Raw genomic sequence first — 22433 nt, 5'->3', positions numbered from 1 at the left:
CCCGCCCCGCCCCTCCCCGCCTCCTGCTGCCTCCTCCGACTCCCTCCCGCGCTGCTAAGTTTCTTCGCTCGCCGCCTCTCTCAGAGCCGGGGCCGGGCCAGAGCGGCGCCCCGCTGCCCTGTCCCCGCGTGCAGACCCCGGGCCCGGCCCCGGCCCCCCGCCAAGCCATGCTGTGCGGCCGCTGGAGGCACTGCCGCCGCCCGCCCGAGGAGCCCCCGGTGGCCGCCCAGGTCGCAGCCCAAGTCGCGGCGCCGGTAGCTCTCCCGTCCCCGCCGACTCCCTCCGATGGCGGCACCAAGAGGCCCGGGCTGCGGGCGCTGAAGAAGATGGGTCAGTGACGGGCAGGGGGCGGTGGGGTGGGCACGGACCGTTCCCAGGGGCCCAGTCTGGGGCGCTCCAGGGAGCAGTTCGTGGACTCCCCAGGCTGCACGGGGCTGGGAGGCTATGGCTGGGGGCGGAGGACCAGCTCCGTCCAGCCGGGGGTCGCACCTGGGGTCATCCGAGGGTCCCGGGGCGAGTCGGGCGCCCAGAATGTTCTTTGCTTCCCACCAGGGGGCGCTCGCGGGGCGTCTGGAGCGCGAATTCGGGTACTGGGCGCTGGTGGGGTCCCCAGGGAGAGTGGAGCGGGAGAGGGAGGCTTGGGGTGTCCCTCGTCCGGCTCCCCAGCAGTATCTAGGGTCTGCCAGGATGTCTCGGGGTCTTGGCAGCCCTTAGGAAGGATGCGATTTTGCGGCTGGCCTCCGCAGAAGAGGCTGGCCTCCGCAGCAGCCCTCCAACCCGCGGCCCCACAGAGGCGGCCACAGCCACACTGCTCTGGCAGGACTGGTCTAACAGCCTACGTCCAAAAGCCAAGGCTCTCATCTCAGATTTGGGGAAGTCAGTCGTGGAGAAGGAATGTAACTGTGGCTCATTGGAACATCACAGAGGCGGCTGGCACTGGGTGGGTTACACAGGTGGTGTCTTGCAATCTTCCTCGACTTCCTAGGTGGGAGGTGAATCCTCATTTCACAGGTGAGGAAGCTGACTCAGAGACGGCAAGGAATTTGCCTGTGACCACACAGCCAACAAAAGGCAAAGTGTGACTGGCACCCCGGTGGTGCCCCACCACATGGGCCCTGGTACCCTCTCAGAGTCTGGGAAAAGTGGGACCCGCAGGGTGGTGGAGGGCTTGAATGAGAGGGTGTGCGAGAGTGTTGTCTGACGTGGAAAGAACCTCGCCACTGAAGTGCTGCGTTGGACCTGCCATTGGTAGGATAGTCAGTGATGGAGAGGCTAGGTGTGGAACTCCGGAACAGAAGGACAAGGCTGCCAGGGACCCCGTGTAAAACTTGGGGCAGAATTCAGGGGTCCTGATTGCCAGTTTTGCCTTCTTGTTACTTTCACTCATTCCACCTGAGCGCTGACTATGTCTGGGCGCTGTGCCTAGCACTCTGGTTACTGAGACATAGGACACCGTCTCCACCCTGCCATCCATTCAACTGCGCATGCATTGGACAAGCACTTGTGGAGTGCCCATGGTATGGTACTATGGTACAAGCACTTGTGGAGTGCCCATGGTATGGTACTATGGTACAAGCACTTATGCAGTGCCCATGGTATGGTACTATGGTACAAGCACTTATGCAGTGCCCATGGTATGGTACTATGGTACAAGCACTTGTGGAGTGCCCATGGTATGGTACTATGGTACAAGCACTTGTGGAGTGCCCATGGTATGGTACTATGGTACAAGCACTTATGCAGTGCCCATGGTATGGTACTATGGTACAAGCACTTGTGGAGTGCCCATGGTATGGTACTATGGTACAAGCACTTGTGGAGTGCCCATGGTATGGTACTATGGTACAAGCACTTGTGGAGTGCCCATGGTATGGTACTATGGTACAAGCACTTATGCAGTGCCCATGGTATGGTACTATGGTACAAGCACTTGTGGAGTGCCCATGGTATGGTACTATGGTACAAGCACTTGTGGAGTGCCCATGATATGGTACTATGGTACAAGCACTTGTGGAGTGCCCATGGTATGGTACTATGGTACAAGCACTTATGCAGTGCCCATGGTATGGTACTATGGTACAAGCACTTGTGGAGTGCCCATGGTATGGTACTATGGTACAAGCACTTGTGGAGTGCCCATGATATGGTACTATGGTACAAGCACTTATGCAGTGCCCATGGTATGGTACTATGGTACAAGCACTTGTGGAGTGCCCATGGTATGGTACTATGGTACAAGCACTTATGCAGTGCCCATGGTATGGTACTATGGTACAAGCACTTGTGGAGTGCCTATGGTATGCTCCGCCCTGGGGCTCTTACATTAGAGAGCTGAGGTTCCAGCAGGGAGATCAAACAATGAAACAAAGTAACAGGACCTTGGGGATGGGGGAACAGGGGGCAGCACATGAGGGGCTGGGGAGCCAGCAGGCCCTGGCTGGCCCCAGCTGAGGAAGACGGGAGTGGCAAAGGGGAGAGGCTGGGGGTGGGAGGAGCCCCTCCAGGCCCTCCCTGGAGAGTCTGGGACTTTATCTGGAGGGTATCAGGAGCCCCCAAAAGGGCTTGGGCAGGAGTGAGTGTGGAGAGTGGGGGCAGGTTGGACCAAGGCAGGGGAGAAACAGGGAGACCCAAGGAGGGAGGCTGAGGAGTTAGTTGGGCAAGGGGTGGGGACCAGACTTGGGGGACACCCAGGATGGACCGCAGAACTCCCAGGAGATAGACTGGGCTGGACTCTGTGATCGACGGGTGTCATTCCCTGGGCTAAGAAATGGTGCGGTTTGGGGATGGCTGAGGGCAGCCCTGGGAGTCAACCCCGGCAGGGTCATGGGTGCCGCGGAAGGGCTGAGGGGAGGCCCCGTGCCCATTGGCCTCTTCATCCCACACGTTTGCTGAGCACCATTAGTGGGCCAGGGTGCTGTGCCAGGGGCTGGGGCTACAGAGATGAGTAGCAGAGAGCTTTACCCTCAGGGAGTGCACAGTTTAGTGGGCGGTGTCACATGCAGACAAATAATTACAGATGAGCCCAGGCCTCGGTACTCATCAGCTGAGTAAGGCTGCACGGGAGCTCTGGGTACCTCATCAAGGTGACACTCTTGGGAACTACACAGATATCAGAATGTCATCTAGGCCACCCTCATTCCTCACCACTGCCCTGTCCTGCTGAGTGACTGCAGAGAGAGGAATGTTGAATCCGAGTCTGTTGGGAATGTCCCTTCCCCAGGCCATGGGAGTCCAGGGACAGGGTGGAGAAGGAAACCCAGTCTTGGGGCCCAGCCCCTTGGGCCATCAGAGGCCAAGGCCTAGGCCTGTCACCCAGGTAGCCTCCCCCGCCTTGCTCTGCCCCTGCCATCACCACACCCCTTAGCCTAACAGAGAATATATTTTATATCAAATCAGGTCAAGGGACTAGGGCAGGGAGTGGCTCAGAGGGGCCTGAGGAAGGAAAAACCTTTAGGGCCACACTAGGGAGACCCAGATGAGCGGGGAAGGAGGAAGAAAACACCCCCACAGTGAGTGGGAGTCCTTTGTCCCCCCTCCAGTCCCCTGCTTCTGGGCTGGGCTGCTGACTTGCAGGGAATCATTGAAGAGAGAGGAGCGCTAGAGCCCAGTGAGCACCCGCCATGCGCAAGGCACTGTGCTGAGCTTGCATCAGACCTGATCCTGCTTAATCCTCAGGCATCCCTGTGCGGGAGGTGCTGTCCTCATGTCACATTACAGACGGGAAGCTCAAGGCGGAGGGGTGAAATCACCGCCCAAGGCCACATGCCTGCCTGCTGCCAGAGCCTAGTTTTCCATGATGTCTCCCGGTGAATACTTTTTGTCGTTGCTGTTGTTGTTAGTTGTTTATGAGACAGGGTCTCATTCTGTCACCCAGGCTGGAGTGCAGTGGCATGATCATGGCTCACTGCAACCTCAAATTCTTGAGCTCAAGTGATCCTCCTACCTCAGTCTCCCGAGTAGCTGGAACTCAGGAGACTGGGAGACTGGGTACCACCACATCCAGCTAATTTTGTTTCTGTTTTTTGTAGAGTTGGGGTCTCACTGTGTTGTCCAGGCTGGTCTTGAACTCCTGGGCTAAAAGGATCCTCCTGCCTTGGATTCCCAAAGTGCTGGGATTACAGGTGTAAGCCACCATTCTTGGCTAGCCTGATGAATACTAATGAACAATTTTGTCACTGTCCCAGGCGCTTTTCGCATATTATCTCATTTAATGCTCACACTAATATGAGGTAGGTGGTACCAGTAGCCTTCTCTTACAGATGAGGAAACTGAGACTCAGAGAGATTTGGTAACTTGCCTAGGGTTCAAAGCTGGGAAGTAGCTGAGAGAAAATTTGAACCCAGGCAATGTGGCCCAGTCCGTGCTTGTCATACAGTGACTGACAGAGAAGCTGATACCTGCAGGGGGCCTGCTGGCCTCTCCTTTCCCATGGGGGCCCTGCCAGTCCCCAGGAGCGTCCTCACAGGGCTGCCAAATAAAATACAGAATACCTGGTTAAGTTTGGAATTCCGCTAAACGCGGAATTTGGAATGTATTTATACTAAAAAATTATTTTTTATCTGAATTTCACATGTAACGGGTGTCCTGGATTTTCTCTGGCAGCCCTGTGTCCCCAGAGCCCTGTGTGTGCCTGTGCCCTGATGCTCCGCCCCTGCCTCTCATCCTCCCCATGGGCAGAGGCCTGAGTGGGCAGAATCCTGCCCCCTTGCCTCCCCGGCCTACACACACTACCAAGTGCCCCTGAGCGAGAGGGCTCGGCCCATGGCCTGCCTGGGATGTCTTCCGCAGGGTGAGTGGGACTGCTGTGGGTGACTTGGCAGGTGAGGGTCTTCAGAACAACCCCCAGCCCTGGCAGGTGCCTGGCCTGGGTGGTGGGTAAGCTGGGCAGCCCTCCAGTCTAAGCAGGGACATGCCAGGTGGGACTAGGGGGCTGGCTCTGCCAGGCCCTGTGGTCCCCCTCACATCTTTCCCTGTCCCCCATGCTGACTTCTGCACCCAACCAGGTTTCATGCCTGTTCTGGCCCCAGAGAAAAGGGTGCTGCCACCCCCCCTTGCTGTGTCCGGCCCAGGGCCAAGGGAAGCACCGCCTGCCTTTCCTGACTTTGTTGATTCTCCCAGGAATGTTATGGACTCTGGCGCCAAGCCCCCGCCAGGCTCCAGCCCTGGGTGTGGCAGCCAGCTGGGTCACCGGGGACATGCTTGGTGCCTGAGGTGTGGAGGCTGCCTGCTGGCTAAAGGATTAGGGTGGGAGGGTCTTTGGGCCCCCTCGCCATTGTGTGTCCTCTCCTAGGGCCTCACAGCCCCAGCCACCTGGAAACACTCTTTCTCTACTCCCTGCTCGGCCTTGGCCACGGCTGCTGGCTGTAGCAGTTCCCTGCATGATTCGCATTCCTGTGGAGCCCTGTGTGCACCTCCCAAGTGTGAGCTGCCTATTTCCCCCTGGCTGGCCCACCTTCCACCCTCTCCACCCATGAACCCTGTACACACACACACATACTCACACGCACACACTCACATTCACTCACACTCATACACACGCTCACTGTCTCACACACACACACACACTCCCCGCCTATGCACACACCCCGCACACACACTGCCCTGCGTGCCACCCCTCCGGGACACGCCTGGACAGAACTCCCACCCTCCCCACCAGCTGCCCTGGCGCCTGTCTCCACCGCACAGCCTCTGTATCCATCCCTGCCTGTGGGCGGCCTGCACTGTCCTCAGCACACAGGGCTTGTCATCTCTGAGCTCAGTGGTGCACCTGTGAAAAGGGTGGGCTTTGAGGCCCCTTCCAGCTCTGACATGAGGTAGTTTCTGGTCCCTGGTCTTGGCTACCCTTACAGAACTGCTCAGGCCCCAGACCATCCACGCCCCAAACCGCCCAGGCTGCAGGTGGAAGTTGAGAAACTGGGCCTGCCCTTTCCTCAGCACGCCTGACCCCTCTCTGGAGGCTGAGATAAGCGGGCAGCTGGGGAAGGTGTCTGAGCCCCAGCTGACAACACTGAATTGGGCGGGAGGTGCCGCTGTCCTGGTCTGGGGAAGGTACCAGCTGGAGGCCATGGGACTAAGGGGACAGATGGATCAGAACGCATGGGTGCCTCTTCCCACCCGGGGCACTGACTCACTTCCCCAGAGCCCTGCCTCAGTTTCCTTCTTTGTGATCATTTACTGAGCACCCACTATGGGCCAGGCCTAAACCAGGCTCCATGTGCTTGTGCCTGTTGTGGCCACACACAGCCCTTTGGGGTCAGACTCCCCCAACTTCCACCACATTTCAGCCCCACCGGGTGCCGACCTGGCTGTCTGCCTCTTTAACAGCATTTTTGAGATATTAATTCACATACCTTATAATTTATTCATTGAAGTACACAGTGCGGAGCACTTTGGGAGGCAGAGGCTGTTGAATCACTTGAGGCCAGGAGTTTGAGACCAGCCTGGGCATCATAGTGAGACCCCAACTCTACAAAAAAATTTAAAAATTATTCAGGCCTGGTAATGCAAGTCTGTAGTCCCAGCTCCTCGGGAGGCTGAGGTAGGTGGATTGTTTGAGCCCAAGAGTTTGAGGCTGCTGCAGTGAGCCATTATTGTGCCACTGCACCCCAGCCTGGCTACAGAGCAAGACCCTGTCTCAGAGAGAAAAAAAAATGTATACAATGGTTTCCAGCATATTATATCATTAAACTTTAAAAATTATGGTAAAATAGGCCGGGTGCTGTGGCTCACGCCTGTAATCCTAGCACTTTGGGAGGCCGAGGCGAGTGGATCACTTGAGGTCAGGAGTTCGAGACCAGCCTGGCCAACATGGTGAAACCCCATCTCTACTAAAAATGCAACAATTAGCCGGAAATCACTTGAACCCGGGAGGTGGGGGTTGCAGTGAGCTGAGATCGTGCCACTGCACTCCAGCCTGGGCAACAGAACGAGACTCTGTCTCAAAAAAAAAAAAAAATAAATAAATAGGCTGGGCGCAGTGGCTCATGCCTGTAATCCCAGCACTTTGGGAGGCTGAGGCGGGTGGATCATGAGGTCAGGAGATCGAGACCATCCTGGCTGACAAGGTGAAACCCCGTCTCTACTAAAAAATACAAAAAAAATTAGCTGGGTGTGGTGGCGGGCGCCTGTAGTCCTAGCTACTCAGGAAGCTGAGGCAGGAGAATGGCGTGAACCCAGGAGGCGGAGCTTGCAGTGAGCCGAGTTCATGGCACTGCACTACAGCCTGGGTGACAGAGCGAGACTCCATCTCAAAAAAATATATATATGGTAAAATATATATAATGAAATTGGCCATTGCAACCATTTTTAAGTGGTTAATTCACTGGCATTAATTACATTCACACTGTTGTGCAACCATTACTGTTGCCTATTTCCAAAACTTTTTCATCATCCAAACAGAAACTAACCATCAAGCAGTAACTCTCCATTACCTCCCCATTCCAGCCCCTGGTACCCTCCCAGCTACTTTCTGTCTCTATGAACTTGCCACTCTGGGTACCTCACGTGGGTGGAATCACATAATATTTGTCGTTTGGGGTCTGGCTTCTTTCACTTAGCATGATGTTTTCAAGGTTCATCCATATTGTAGCGTGCATCAGATTTCACTCCTTTACGTGGCTGAATACTATTCCATTGTATTGATAAACCATATTTTGCTTATGCACTCATCTGTCTCATCTGTTTTTTGTTTGTTTTGTTTTGTTTTTTTGAGACGGAGTCTTGCCCTGTCACCCAGGCTGGAGTATAGTGGCACAATCTCAGCTCGCTGCAACCTCTGCCTTCCAGGTTCAAGCATTCTCCTGCCTTAGCCTCCCTAGTAGCTGAGATTACAGGCATGGGCCACCATGCCTGGCTAATGTTTTGTATTTTTCATAGAGACAGGGTTTCACCATGTTGGTCAGACTGGTCTCGAACTCCTGATCTCAAATGATCTGCCTGCCTCGGCCTCCCAAAGTGCTGGGATTACAGGTGTGAGCCACCATGCCCAGCTAATGTTTTATGTTTTTAGTAGAGACAGGGTTTCACCATGTTGGTTAGGCTGGTCTCGAACTCCTCACCTCAAATGATCCACATGCCTCAGCCTCCCAAAGTGCTGGGATTGCAGGTGTGAGCCACCATGCCCAGCTGATGTTTTATATTTTAAATAGAAACAGGGTTTCACCATGTTGGTCAGGCTGGTCTTGAACTCCTGACCTCAAATGATCTGCCTGCTTCAGCCTTCTAAAGTACTGGGATTACAGGTGTGAGCCACCATGCCCAGCTAATGTTTTTTATTTTTTGTAGAGACAGGGTTTCACCATGTTGGTCAGGCTGGTCTCGAACTCCTGACCTCAAATGACCTGCCTGCCTTGGCCTCCCAAAGTGCTGGATTACAGGCTCATCTGTTGATGAGCACTCAGGTTGTTTCCACCTTTTGGCTCTCGTTTGCCCTCATTTTCACTGCTATTATTTTGTGATTGTCTCCACCCACTCAGTCACTGGCCCAGCAGCTGCAGGATCAAGGCAGAGATGGTTCAAGTAGATACAAACCCCACAGGAACAGTAGGAGGTGGGCGGCTTGTGCACCTGCTCAGAGCAGGTAGGAAAAAGGTCAAGGCGACATCTGTGGGTTTGGGCCTGGCAGGACCTATAAATGTCTACTGGGTGGCTGGATGGAGAGCCACGGTCCTTGCAGCATCACTGCCCTGGCCCTGAGCCCTCCCTCTGACCTTGCCTCCTTACCTCTGTTGGTCCTGCCCTTCCTGCTGGACACCCCAGTCCTCTCACTGCCCCAGGGTTCAGAAGCACGAGCAGTGGGGAAAGAGAAGCACCCACCCAGGGACTCAGCACCTGGCCCCGCCTGGGACTGCACCTTCCTTCTGTTTGGCTTTTCCATTGGGTGTGTGGTTGGGGGGCAGTGCCAGTTTGCGGGGCAGCCTGGAATGTCACCCCTTCCCCCAACAGGTTCCTGGGGAGCTGAGGGTAAGGGACCAGGAGTAGGGGCCCCCTCCATTGGGAGCCTGCCCAAGTGGGGGCCCAGTCAGGCGTTCAGGCTGCCTGTGTTGATGGCCTGTTTGCAGAAGGCTCTGGACAGAGCAGGCCCCGGTGACTCACGCCCATTTCCGGCCTTAGTCACTCACCTCCCCCACACCCATGGGCTTGGCATCAGAGGGCTGGCCTAGGTAGGGGAGGCGGCCCCGGCTGCAGAGCTTGGTTATCATGGCAACAAGCAGTCCCCTTTTCCATGGCCAAGGGGGTGTAGGAGGGTGTGCCTAAGTGTGGTGGCACTGCAGGCTCCCCCTGACCGTTCTGCCCTCACCCTGTCATTGCTCAGGATGGGACCATTTAGAGGCTACCTGGACCTGGGGGGTGGGGGGTCTGGTGAGCCCCTCAGCCTGGCACGTGCCGTGTACGCCCAGCTCTTTGTCTGGAAAGAGGAGGGTTCCACTTTCCCCTTCCTGACCAGGGGGCACCAAGAGGGCATTCACTCAGAGGGCCACAGTCTAGACCCTGAGAGACCCTCTGGAGCTGTTAGGGTCACAGGCTGGCCCCCAGAGGGGTCATGGCCTCTTAAGGAGGTGGATTTCTCCTCTTGCCCCTGAGACCCTGATTTTCAGTCATGGTCAAAGTGGGTTTTAAAAAATACAGATGCCCAGGCCCCATCCCACACCAGCTGGGTGAGATGCCCTGGGCTGTGGTGTCTGCAGCCTCCCCCAGGTAATTCCGATGCACAGCTAAGGTTGAGAAACCCTGACCTGCGAGGCCTCTGCCCTGAACTCCGGACAGATGGGGCAGAGCTGGGGGTAGAATTCACTTAGTCCCCCCATCTGCCCGTCTACCTGTCTGCCCCTTCAGTCAACACTAGCTGGTAGCCTGGCTCTGGGATGAGCACTGTGGGGAGGAGATAAGACCTCATTCTGCCCTCAGATTTATTAAAGTATATAGGTGGGTTTTGTGTTTTATTTTAATTAAAGCAAAAAGTGCTGTTAGTGGTCAGAGAGGGAGAATGCCCACTTGAGGACAAATCAAGGAAGGCTTCCTGGAGGAGGTGATATCTGAACTGGTCCTTCAAGGACTCAGATAGGAGGAAGAGAAGGGAGAAGGATCCTACAAAAGGGTCCAAGAGAGGGTGAGAGGAGATGGTCCAGAGATATAGACTCAATTCCTTAGGTCAGAATTTGCAACTGGGCAAGCAAGGGCCTTGGGGTTGCAAAGCCGAACCCAGTATTAGGGGCTTGTCGAAATAAAGGGAGGAAGAGAGGCCCACTGTCATACTTCTTTCGGCCCACACAGGGGTTATTGGTTTTTGTTTTTTTCAATTTGATTTCGTTGCCGACATTAGAATATCTGGAGGCTTCACACACAGATCTATATTCTGGTTCTCTGGAAACTCTGGGCCCTCATTCACTCCAGGCTGTGCCCCACCTCCAAAGGCCATGGACTCTCCGTTTACCCAGTTCCCACCTCCTCTATTGTCCTCTGGCTCAAAAATCTTTGGTTGTGACTCTCGTTGAGGCATTGTAGAGCAGGGTGTGGCACTATTTTGGCTGGGCATCACATGTTCCAGGGGACCAGAGCCAGGAGAGGGCCGAACCTCTCTGGGGCACAGTGTCGGTCACACTGTAGAAACTTCTGAATTTTGGATTTTGCAGCAGGTATGATTGTGGTCTCCATTTTATGGATGGAGAACATGAGGCTTAGTGCCAAGTTAGTGCCACTGGGGCCATGTATTAAATAACTGGGAAGTGACAGCGTTGAGACTTACTCCCCAGACTTCTGAATTTAGAAGCACTAGAAGAGCCATGCAGTGCAGGGCCCAAGGGCAGAGGCGCTGGACCCCGACCTCCAGAGCCCAAAGTGGCTTCTACCAATATGGAATTCTGACAATTTACTTCAGCTTCCCTGAGCCTCAGTTTCCTTGTCTGTTAGTACATGAGCAGGGCCTGCACACAGGAGATGCTTTTATTTATTTATTTTTTAGAGACAGAGTCTCACTCTGTTGCCCAAGCTGGAGTGCAGTGGCGCAATCTTGGCTCACTGCAACCGCTGCCTCCCGGATTCAAGTGATTCTCATGCCTCAGCCTCCCATGCCTGGAGATCAGCTGGGCAGGGCTGATCCTGGAGTCCTTGGCCTGTGACCCTGGAGCCAGGGTGGCCTCTGCTGTCCTCTTTGTCTTTGGGGAAGCAGAGGCAAGGCAGGGTGGCCTCTGCCGTCCTCCTTGTCTTTGGGGAAGCAGAGGCAAGGCAGGGTGGCCTCTGCCGTCCTCCTTGTCTTTGGGGAAGCAGAGGCAAGGCAGGGTGGCCTCTGCCGTCCTCCTTGTCTTTGGGGAAGCAGAGGCAAGGCAGGGTGGCCTCTGCCGTCCTCCTTGTCTTGGGGAAAGCAGAGGCAAGGCAGGGTGGCCTCTGCCGTCCTCCTTGTCTTTGGGGAAGCAGAGGCAAGGCAGGGTGGCCTCTGCCGTCCTCCTTGTCTTTGGGGAAGCAGAGGCAAGGCAGGGTGGCCTCTGCCGTCCTCCTTGTCTTGGGGAAAGCAGAGGCAAGGTGCTCGGGTTACAGCAAGAGAGATCTAGGTTAGATGATGAGGCCTTCCTGATGGCTACGGTTTCACATCAAGGGAAAAAGGCTGTTGGTGGCAAATTCTGGACTTGAAGGCTGGAAGCCATGTGGTGGGGCATAGTGGCAGAAAGGGCAACTTTTTTGTTGTTGTTAAGACGCAGTCTCACTCTGTCGCTTAGGCTGCAGTGCAGTGGCACGATCTTGGCTCATGGCAACCTCTGCCTCCTGGGTTCAAGCAATTCTCCTGCCTCAGCCTCCCGAGTAGCTGGGATTACAGGCATGTGCCACCACACCCAGCTAATTTTGTATTTTTAGTAGAGGTGGGGTTTCACCATGTTGGCCAGGCTGGTCTCGAACTCCCGACCTCTAGTGATCCACCCACCTCGGCCTCCCAAGTGCTGAGATTACAGGCGTGAGCCACCGCGCCCGGCCAGAAAGGGCAACCTTTAGTGAGGCCTGAGTCCCAGGCATTGTCCGAAGGCAATTCCACACTGAGGGACTGCAGAGGCTGCTGCTTGGAAGGAAGGAGGGAGATGGGGTACGGGTAGGGGTTGGGGGGCGCTTAGGGCTCCAAAGCCTAAAGCCAAACCCAGTGCATGAGGCTTCTTACAATCGGGGAGGAGGGGAGTCCTGCGAGGGGCAGGGAAGCTTACTGTGGGGCGAAGGCCTGGGTTTGGAGAGGCTGGAGGAAGGGGCAGCAGGTCCTAGCGGGGAAGGGCAGGGGAGCCTCTGAGCAGGGACGGTCTGACGCCCCGGGTCCTCCCGCCCCGGCAGGCCTGACGGAGGACGAGGACGTGCGCGCCATGCTGCGGGGCTCACGGCTCCGCAAGATCCGCTCGCGCACGTGGCACAAGGAGCGGCTGTACCGGCTGCAGGAGGACGGCCTGAGCGTGTGGTTCCAGCGGCGCATCCCGCGTGCGCCATCGCAGCACATCTGTGAGCGGCCTGGGAGCGCCGGGCCGGCAGGGAGGTGGGGACAGGCCGGGTCCTCCGCCCTGACCCGGCCCTCCTCTCAGTCTTCGTGCAGCACATCGAGGCCGTCCGCGAGGGCCACCAGTCCGAGGGCCTGCGGCGCTTCGGGGGTGCCTTCGCGCCGGCGCGCTGCCTCACCATCGCCTTCAAGGGCCGCCGCAAGAACCTGGACCTGGCGGCGCCCACGGCTGAGGAAGCGCAGCGCTGGGTGCGCGGTCTGACCAAGCTCCGCGCGCGCCTGGACGCCATGAGCCAGCGCGAGCGGCTAGACCAATATCCTGCCGGGGCTGGGAGGGAGGGTCGCATCCTTGGAGAGCCCCCACGCCCAGGGTAGGCAGGGCCCCCGTCCTGAGGGCGCACAAGTCTGGGTCGGAGCCCTTGGTCTTCGGAACTGAGGGTGGGGACACGCGCCCTGGCTAGGCCCAAGCTCCCACCAGGACGGGTGGCGCGGCCCCTCCTTCAGGGAGGCCTGAGGCCTTCTGAGGGTGGAGACAGGGCCTCCTGTCTTTGGTAAGCCCCAGTCCTGCGGAGGAGACACTGCTACTGTGCTCGGGGAGTCCACAGGCCAAGGGGAAAGTACAGCCCCTAAACTGGGGAGCCCCCAGACCCAGGTGGGGGTGACTTACCAGCCAGTTACCTGGGGGCTGGGGGCTGGCGTGTTGCTGTTATTTCCTGATCACCCACACCTGGATCCACTCCTATCTGCACCGGGCTGACTCCAACCAGGACAGCAAGATGAGCTTCAAGGAGATCAAGAGCCTGCTGAGAATGGTCAACGTGGACATGAATGACATGTACGCCTACCTCCTCTTCAAGGTGGGCTTCCGCCCTGAACCCCAGCCCCTGGCTCTGCCATCACTCTGACCTCTGCCTGCCCCCAGCCATCTGAGTCATCAGCTCGCCTGCCCTCTCCACCTGCAGCTTTTTTGGAGAGAGCAGCCTTTCCCTGCACAAAGGCAACATCTGGGTTTAGTTAGCCTTTTGCCTCCCCTAAGGCCACTGGGCCAGGAAGGGAGTGGGGAGCCGGGGCCCAGAACTTTCCTCACCCTCAGTTCCTACCCGTCCAAAGTGAGCAGCAAAGCTGTTTTCATTTCCCTGAGTCTGCAGGGCACCTTTTGCACGTGGGGGCACAGGCAGGAGCCAGCCTACAGGCATGCACGTGCACAGATACACGTGTGCACCCTTCTCCACGCAGACCCTCCGCTGTGGCACGTGTTGGCACCTCATGCATGGGAGCACAGGGGCACACAGGAGTGGACTCTGCAGCTATGGCCCAGCTGGAGCCCATGGCAGACCTCTGTGTGCATGTGGACGGTGGGACTCACCTGTGACCCCGAAAGACAGGAGAGCCCACGGCAGCTGGACCCCTGGGCCACAGCCTCACAGGGATGCTCCATGAATTCTCATTGACTTGTTCAATGACGCTGGGTGTGAATATGTGCGTGTCAGGATAGTAACGTGTCACCTAGGGGAGTGTGAGGGCCCAAGGGCCCTGTCTTGGCCAAGGGTCACCATTTTTCCTTCCACATCTTGATTCTTGGGGTAGGTTATGGTGCAGAGGGGCAGGCACTGAACCAGAGAGACCTTCTTTAAAGTCCACCCCTGCCGGCCAGGCTCAGTGGCTCACCCCTGTCATCCCAGCACTTTGGGAGGCCTGGGCGGGAGGATTGCTTGAAGCCAGGAGTTTGAGATCAGCTTGGGCAACATAGCAAGACCCCATCTCTACAAAAAATACAAAAATTAGCCAGGTGCAGTGGTGCACACCAGTGGTCCCAGCTGTACAGCTATTTGGAAGGCTAAGGTGGGAGGATCACTTGAGATCACGCGTTGGAAGCTGCAGTGAGCTATGATCATGCCACTGCGCTCCAGCCTGGGTAACAGAGCAAGACCAAACAAACAAACAAACAAACAAAGAAAAAACCTAAAAAACAAACCAAAAAATCCTGCCCTGCAATTTACCAGCTGTGTGAGCTAGAGTCACAAGTCTTACTCTGTTTTTCCACCTGTGAAATGGGGACCATTGCCTTCTCAGATGTGGTAGATGACAGATGGGTCAAAGGGGCCAGGTTTCCTGTCTGCCTCCTCTGAGCTTCTCCTGCTGCTCCCCAGGAGTGTGACCACTCCAACAACGACCGTCTAGAGGGGGCTGAGATCGAGGAGTTCCTGCGGCGGCTGCTGAAGCGGCCGGAGCTGGAGGAGATCTTCCATCAGTACTCGGGCGAGGACCGTGTGCTGAGTGCGCCCGAGCTGCTGGAGTTCCTGGAGGAGCAGGGCGAGGAGGGCGCCACACTGGCCCGCGCCCAGCAGCTCATTCAGACCTACGAGCTCAACGAAACAGGTGGCGGGGGGGTGGGGGTGGCACGGCCAGGTTGTGGCACCTGATAGGGCTGTGTTCCCAGCTAAGCGGGTTCTGCTGCAGGCTGGCGCGGGCACCATCTCAGGCAGGTTACCTCGCCTCCTCCAGACTCAGCTTCCACGTGTAAAATGGCACAACAGTTTGTCTTCCTCCCAGGGTCTGGTCAAAGGTTAAGTGGCATGACTTACGTGGAGTCTAGTCAGTAGATTGTCTAGTCATTATTCCCAAGTTGAGTGGGCCTTGGGGGCATTGGAAGCTGCACATGGGAGATCCCCATGTGGCCTGATGCCCTCTCCTGCCATCCCTGCAGCCAAGCAGCATGAGCTGATGACACTGGATGGCTTCATGATGTACCTGTTGTCTCCAGAGGGGGCTGCCTTGGACAACACCCACACGTGTGTGTTCCAGGACATGAACCAGCCCCTCGCCCACTACTTCATCTCTTCCTCCCACAACACCTATCTGACCGACTCCCAGATCGGGGGGCCCAGCAGCACCGAGGCCTACGTTAGGTACTGTAGCAGGGGGTGAATGTTTTTGGGAGCCCCACCTGGGGAGAGACATGGGGCTGGCTTCCTGGGGCCTTCCTGGGCCAGCCTGCCTGCTGCCCTGCTCTGTGGCAGTCTCACAACACCTTGCCCGTCCACCTATCTGTCCACCCACAGGGCCTTTGCCCAGGGATGCCGCTGCGTGGAGCTGGACTGCTGGGAGGGGCCAGGAGGGGAGCCCGTCATCTATCACGGCCATACCCTCACCTCCAAGATTCTCTTCCGGGACGTGGTGCAAGCCGTGCGCGACCATGCCTTCACGGTGAGCCCCTGGGACGCCCATGGGATGCCCAGCCCCAGCCGCACAGCCTTCCCAATGACCTCTGGCCACACTCACATGCCAGCTGCACTCCATCCTTCCAGAGGAAACCCTTGCCCAGAGAATCATTCATTCACCAAGTGCTGCTGGGATAAGTGGCCAATGGGGTGGCATAAAGCTGAATGAGATGCCACCCTCATATTTGGGAAATATGTTCCCTCTCTCATATTTGGGAAATGTCTTAAAAGTCACAGAGTTTCCAGAAGAAAACCTTTGGGGAGGGAAGTACATTTTAATCATGACTTCCAAAGAATAAATAAGCCGTAAGAGAAGCTCACCAGTGGCATCTGCATAAACACTGCAACTTCGGTCACAGTGTGCAAATCTTCCCATCAGCAAATGATGGGAGGAGAGTTTTCCACATCACTGACATGGTCAGTGTCATTCACATGTAAAAAGCATTTATGGGACCAGGTGCGGTGGCTCACACCTGTATTCCCAGTGCTCTGGGAGGCTGACGCGAGGATCACTTGAGGCCAGGAATTCCAGACCAGCCTGAGCAAATAGCTACGTCCTGTCTCAACAAAAATAAAAATTAGCTGAGCGTGGGGGCATGTGCCTGTAGGCTGAGTTACTCAGGAGGCTGAGGTGGGAGGGTCACTTGAGCCCAGGACTGGAGAACACAGGGAGACTGACTGCGCCACTGCACTTCAGCCTGGGTGATGGAGAGAGACCAAAGCATAAACAACAACAACAAAAAATCGGCCGGGTGTGGTGGCTCACACCTGTAATCCCAGCACTTTGGGAGGCTGAGGTGGGCAGATCACCTGAGGTCAGGAGTTTGAGACCAGCCTGGCCAACATGGTGAAGCCCCGTCTCTACTAAAAATACAAAAATTAACCGGGTGTGGTGGTGGGCGCCTGTAATTCCAGCTACTCAGGAGGCTGAGGCAGGGAGAATTGCTTGAACCCGGGAAATGGAGTTGTAGTGAGCTGAGATTGCACCACTGTACTCCAGCATGGGCGACAGAGCAACACTCCATCTCAAAGAAAAAAAAAATCATTCCTGCAGCCTCCCTCAGCCTCCTGGACAGTCTACCGCTTCCCTGGGTTCTCCAGAGCCCTGCCTTTGCCTGCCTGTCCTGAAGGGTCTAGGAGCCAGATGTTGGGAGATACTGGCAGAGGGAGGGGAGTGGCTCTGAGCCGCTGCCCTTCCCCCCCATAGCTGTCCCCCTACCCTGTCATCCTATCCCTGGAGAACCACTGCGGGCTGGAGCAGCAGGCTGCCATGGCCCGCCACCTCCGCACCATCCTGGGGGACATGCTGGTGACACAGGCTCTGGACTTCCCAAATCCCGAGGAGCTGCCGTCCCCAGAGGTGACGCCCCCCAGCCCCTAGCCTGGGTGGAGGGAGGTCTGGTGGGAGTCCGCCTCCCCACACTGGTCGTGCCACCTCTCTGGCTCAGGACCCCTCACCTCTCACTGCCTTAACTTTTCTCTCTTCCTCCGTTCATCTGAGGTCTGCCATCCCCTGGTCTTGTCCTTCTGCTGCCCTCTGGCTCTCCATTCTTGGCTAGACCCTACACACAGACACCCTCTTCTGTAACCTGGCTTTGCCCTGCTGGCCCTGTGTCCCTGCCCGTAGAGTCCCGCAGGCTCTGCCATTCCCACCTGCAAGGCCCTGCTTGACACTTTCTCCACCTGGAAGTCCCTTCTCGGCCATCCACACTTGCCAAGCGTCACCTGCTTAGAATTCAGCTCAACTTCAGCCGCCTCTTCCTGTGGCCTTATCCACTTCCCCAACTCTCGGGCCCGAGGCGGCCTCCTGCTCTCCCCCAGACACCAGAGCGCGTCCTCGGCCCTCTCCAGACATTTATCCTGTCGGGCTCCTTGAGAAAACTCTCCTCCTACTTCCAATCCACAACATGCAGGCAGGGTTGACTCACCCTCGTGTGTGTGTGAGACATGATTTTTGTTATTAGTATGAAAATCACACCCATATGGTAAAAGAAAACTGAGCTGTACTAAGGGACGCAATGAATGGTGCTCCCCTCCCTCTACTGACCTGTCCTCTTTTACAAGAATTAACCATCTCCAACTTTCTTGCGTGTCCTTCGAGAATTTCCTCACACACATTACCTGTGTACATGTGTGTACTGTCTTCTCTTTTAAATGGTACCAAAAAAGGATCGTGTGATTCCAGGTTGTAGCCTCACTTCTTCCATGTAAGATCTTTTTTGAAGAGGGCCCCCTTCCCTTTCAGTCCTGAGCTGGTGCGTGCATTGTAGTGGCTGCTGTGTATATTCTGTTGATGAGGAACCTTATTAAGCATCCCTTTCTGATGGCCTCCTAGGCCGTTCTCCACTCTTTCTTATTAGAAACATCACTCATCTCTGTGTCTCCTTTCCTGCCTCCCACCCCTAGCCAGCCCCTCACACGGCGGTGGTTGAATAACTGACTGACCGGCTGCCACAGGGGCGAGAAGGCCTAACTTCATCCTCCACGTTGGCCCCCACAGCAGCTGAAGGGCCGGGTCCTGGTGAAGGGAAAGAAGCTGCCCGCTGCTCGGAGCGAGGATGGCCGGGCTCTGTCGGATCGGGAGGAGGAGGAGGATGACGAGGAGGAAGAAGAGGAGGTGGAGGCTGCAGCGCAGAGGCGGCTGGTGAGAGCTGGGATGGGTGGGGTGGGGAAGAGGGGGAAGGTGGGAGGACGGGTGTGGGAAGCGGGGGCAGCTGAGCCCCGCTGAGGCTGGTCTCCTAGGCCAAGCAGATCTCCCCGGAGCTGTCGGCCCTGGCCGTGTACTGCCACGCCACCCGCCTGGGAACCCTGCACCCTGCCCCCAACGCCCCGCAACCCTGCCAGGTCAGCTCCCTCAGCGAGCGCAAAGCCAAGAAACTCATTCGGGAGGCAGGTAGGAGCTGGGGCACTGGGTGTCTGGGGGCGAGAGGGTGAGAGACCTCCTGAAGGGAGTCTGGAAAGGAGTTGAGGGGGCTTTGGGGGACAGTAAAGAGGTCAAGAGGACCCCAAAGAGGGGCTGGGCTGAGGGAATGAGGGCCCCGCACATGCCAGGGTGGATGGAGGGGAGAGTGGCACGCTGAGGGCGGCCTGCTGTCTGCCTTCAGGGCCCTGTGGTGGGGCCGGCCATAGAGGGTGCTGGGTCAGGCTGGGCTGGGGGCTGGGGGAGCCCAGCAGCTGCTGCGACACTGGGGAGGAATTCCTGGGGCAGGTGATGCTGAGAGGACACATCACCTGGAGGACTAGGAAGCAGCCAGGTGAAGAGGGGGGAGCGCTTTCCAGACAGGAGGAACAGGTTGTTGAAGGCCTGGGGGCTTGGCCTGGAGAAGAATTCCAGGAACCACGGTGGAGCTGGAGGGCTGTGGGCATTCAGTGTACTTGGTTGGAACTTTGTCAGGAGCGGGGAATTGGGGGCTGGGGATGCAGGGCCAGGCTGTGTGGCTGGAGGGGGTCCCTGCAGCCTCCTCAGTGAGCTCCCCTCTCACCCTAGGTCAGAAGAGAGTGAGGAGCGGGGGCAGGGCGAGCTGGGGACGGGCTTGGGCTCTGTTCCCTGGAGGTTACAGGCCGGGGCTTTGGGTGAGGGACCCCCGGAGTCTGTCACAGTCTCACCCCAACTCTGCCCCAGGGAACAGCTTTGTCAGGCACAATGCCCGCCAGCTGACCCGCGTGTACCCGCTGGGGCTGCGGATGAACTCAGCCAACTACAGTCCCCAGGAGATGTGGAACTCGGGCTGTCAGCTCGGTAAGTGGGGACCGCAGGAACGGGAGCAGGCGGGGTGCCACAGTGTGGGGGAGGCCTCAGCAGTGAGGGGCCCACACAGCCTTCCAGACGGTGGAAACACGCATTTTGTTGATTATTTTTAAAGCTGCCAGCAATGTAGGTGGGAAAATCAAATCAGGCTCATTTGTTCTTGACAGTGTACAGGTCTCGCATTTTTATTGTGGTAGAAATTAAAACCTCCACTCCCATGTCCCCTGGACGCACACAACCCCCACACACCTGGCAGTCCCATTAAGTCAACACTGACAAGGGTGGGCTCTGGGGGACGCTGAGCCCCACCAAAGGAGGGCTGTATCGTCTCCTTGGGGTAAGGATGGAAACCCCAGGCTTCCTCAGACCCCTGGCTCTGACCCAAGCCTGGCCCTGAGGGTGGGGGCTTTTTCAGTACCTCCCACCCCAGCCTTGAGGGATCCCAGGGCGGAAGTACAGGTGACAGTGGGGGCTGGGTCCATGACCCCCTCCCCTAAAGTCATGGTGGGGGCAGAGCAGCACTAAGCAGACAGTGGGACCCCAGGCCCTTTGTAGAGAGGAATGCAGTCCCCTGAAACTGAGTAGTGAGAACAGGGCCGCTAAGAGCCCCTGCTCTGACCCTGCTGTGTCCACCAGTGGCCTTGAACTTCCAGACGCCAGGCTACGAGATGGACCTCAATGCCGGGCGCTTCCTGGTCAATGGGCAGTGTGGCTATGTCCTAAAACCTGCCTGCCTGCGGCAACCTGACTCGACCTTTGACCCTGAGTACCCGGGACCTCCCAGAACCACTCTCAGCATCCAGGTCAGTAGGCTGGAACGGGCCCCAACCTGGGGTCGGACTGGTTCTGGAAAGGCTCTTTGTGAGGTGGAGGAAGGCAAGGGAGGCTGGGGACATGTTGGAAGTGAGGGTGGTGTGAGCTTGAGGCCCATGAGGAGATGGCCAAGGTGGGCGTGGGCCCCAGCCACTCCCTCCCTCACCCCACAGGTGCTGACTGCACAGCAGCTGCCCAAGCTGAATGCTGAGAAGCCACACTCCATTGTGGACCCCCTGGTGCGCGTTGAGATCCATGGGGTGCCCGCAGACTGTGCCCGGCAGGAGACTGACTACGTGCTCAACAATGGTGGGCAGCCGCTGGCGGAAGTGGGGTGGGGGGAGACTGCAGAGAGCTAAGGGTGGTGCAGGGTGGGTCCTGGGGCCCCTGGGCTCTGACTGCCACCCCTGTGCCCTAGGCTTCAACCCCCGCTGGGGGCAGACCCTGCAGTTCCAGCTGCGGGCTCCGGAGCTGGCACTGGTCCGGTTTGTGGTGGAAGATTATGACGCCACCTCCCCCAATGACTTTGTGGGCCAGTTTACACTGCCTCTTAGCAGCCTAAAGCAAGGTTGGTGGAGGCTGGCGGGGATGGAGAGGGATGTGGGTCCAGGCCCTGCAGACCCTGTTCACCTTTGTGCCTCGAATTTCCTGCCCTGAAGCAGGCCCGGGCTGGGCCAGACCCCCAGGGTGCACAGAGGACCTGAGGCCTGGCTGTCCTCCCTACAGGGTATCGCCACATACACCTGCTTTCCAAGGACGGGGCCTCACTGTCACCAGCCACGCTCTTCATCCAAATCCGCATCCAGCGCTCCTGAGGGCCCAGCTCACTCGCCCTGGGGTTCTGCGAGTGCCAGTCCACATCCCCTGCAGAGCCCTCTCCTCCTCTGGAGTCAGATGGTGGGAGTACCAGCCCCCCAGCCCACCCACTTGGCCCACTCAGCCCATTCACCAGGCGCTGGTCTCACCTGGGTGCTGAGGGCTGCCTGGGCCCCTCCTGAACAATAGAAAGGTGTTCATGTGACTTCAGTGAGCTCCAACCCTGGGGCCCTGAGATGGCCCCAGCTCCTCTTGTCCTCAGCCCACCCCTCATTGTGACTTAGGAGGAGCCAAGCCTGTTGCTGCCAGGAGACTTGGGGAGCAGGACACTTGTGGGCCCTCAGTTCCCCTCTGTCCTCCCGTGGGCCATCCCAGCCTACTTCCCCCAGAGGAGCGCAGTCACTCCACTTGGCCCCAACCCCGGGCTTACCCCTAAGCCCTCCTTTACCCCAGGCCTTCCTGGACTCCTCTCCAGCTCCGGAACCTGAGCTCCCCTTCCCTTCTCGAAGCAAGAAGGGAGCGCTGAGGCATGAAGCCCTGGGGAAACTGGCAGTAGGTTTTGGTTTTTATTTTTGAGACAGGGTCTCGCTCCATCGCCCCGGCTGGAGTGCAATGTTGCAGTCACGGCTCACTGCAGCTTTGAACTCCCAGGCTCAAGCGATCCTCCCATCTCAGCCTCCTGAGTAGCTGGGACTACAGGCACAGGCCACCAAACCTGGCTAATTTTTAAATTTTATGTAGAGGCGGAGGGGGGGGTCTCCCTATGTTGCCCAGGCTGGTCTCAAGCTCCTGACCTCAAGTGATCCTCCTGCCCCAGCATTCCAAAGTGCTGGGATTACAGGTGTGAGCCACTGCCCGGCCTGGCCGTAGGTTTGTAACTGTTTCATAGAAGAGCCCTGGAGAACACAGTAGAATGAGCCTATTTAGTTTAAAAAATAAAGAAGCACGTTTATTTCATCACCGCCACTCCCTAAGCACCTCTATGCTGCCACCCCCACAGGCCCATGAGGAGGGACAGGGCTGGATGAGTTCCTTGGGCCTCCCCCCTCAACAGGGCGTGGACTTGTCTAAGACAGCCAGGGGGTGGTGGCAGCAGGAGATGCCACAGCTCTAAATAGCCCGACCCCTGCTCCTGGCTTAAAGCTGCTGCGATTATCACAAGACTGTCTGAGGATGCCAATTCACAAGGTCAGCGCCTCCCCACAACACACACACACACACACACTCACACGCACACAGAGGGGCCTTGAATGAGGAGGGGACAGGAGTCTGAGGGACCCACAGACTGCCACTCTCCAGGCTTGGCTGGGCTCAAGGCCCCTGTCTGCTCAGTAGGGCAAATCCCAAGGACACGGGCTTCCCTTCCTCCAGC

The 22433-nt window shown here is 57.3% G+C and overlaps 1 protein-coding gene across 5 annotated transcripts; it reads left to right on the top strand.

The window, feature by feature from the left end:
- Positions 1-30: 30 nt before the first annotated feature.
- Positions 31-22018, top strand: PLCD3 (phospholipase C delta 3). Of its 5 annotated transcripts, none has more exons than XM_024234659.3 (15): positions 31-330; positions 12307-12468; positions 12549-12777; positions 13191-13320; positions 14614-14842; positions 15171-15372; positions 15526-15670; positions 16892-17044; positions 18185-18328; positions 18427-18577; positions 19307-19423; positions 20069-20235; positions 20419-20554; positions 20664-20813; positions 20972-22018. In XM_024234659.3, exons 1-15 carry the CDS (start codon positions 168-170, stop codon positions 21058-21060), a joined length of 2367 nt encoding a protein of 788 aa, XP_024090427.2. In that variant the 5' UTR covers positions 31-167; the 3' UTR covers positions 21061-22018. The 5 variants fall into 5 exon arrangements, 4 of the variants coding, with proteins under 4 accessions (XP_024090427.2, XP_063574911.1, XP_063574912.1 ...); XM_063718841.1 differs by having other exon boundaries at positions 51-330; positions 15228-15372; XM_063718842.1 differs by lacking the exon at positions 20664-20813 and having other exon boundaries at positions 54-330; positions 15228-15372.
- The last annotated feature ends 415 nt before the right edge of the window (positions 22019-22433 follow it).

This window comes from Pongo abelii, chromosome 19, assembly GCF_028885655.2.
Source record: "Pongo abelii isolate AG06213 chromosome 19, NHGRI_mPonAbe1-v2.0_pri, whole genome shotgun sequence".
Taxonomy (NCBI): Eukaryota; Metazoa; Chordata; class Mammalia; order Primates; family Hominidae; genus Pongo; species Pongo abelii.
This window is presented reverse-complemented; position numbering and strand designations above follow the sequence as displayed.

Coding starts and splice junctions, on each gene's coding strand:
- PLCD3 (XM_024234659.3), top strand. CDS start 168: ATGCTGTGCGGCCGCTGGAGGCACTGCCGCCGCCCGCCCGAGGAGCCC. Junction 14,843..15,170: donor CTACGAGCTCAACGAAACAG/GTGGCGGGGGGG, acceptor CCATCCCTGCAG/CCAAGCAGCATGAGCTGATG. Junction 18,329..18,426: donor CTGCAGCGCAGAGGCGGCTG/GTGAGAGCTGGG, acceptor CTGGTCTCCTAG/GCCAAGCAGATCTCCCCGGA.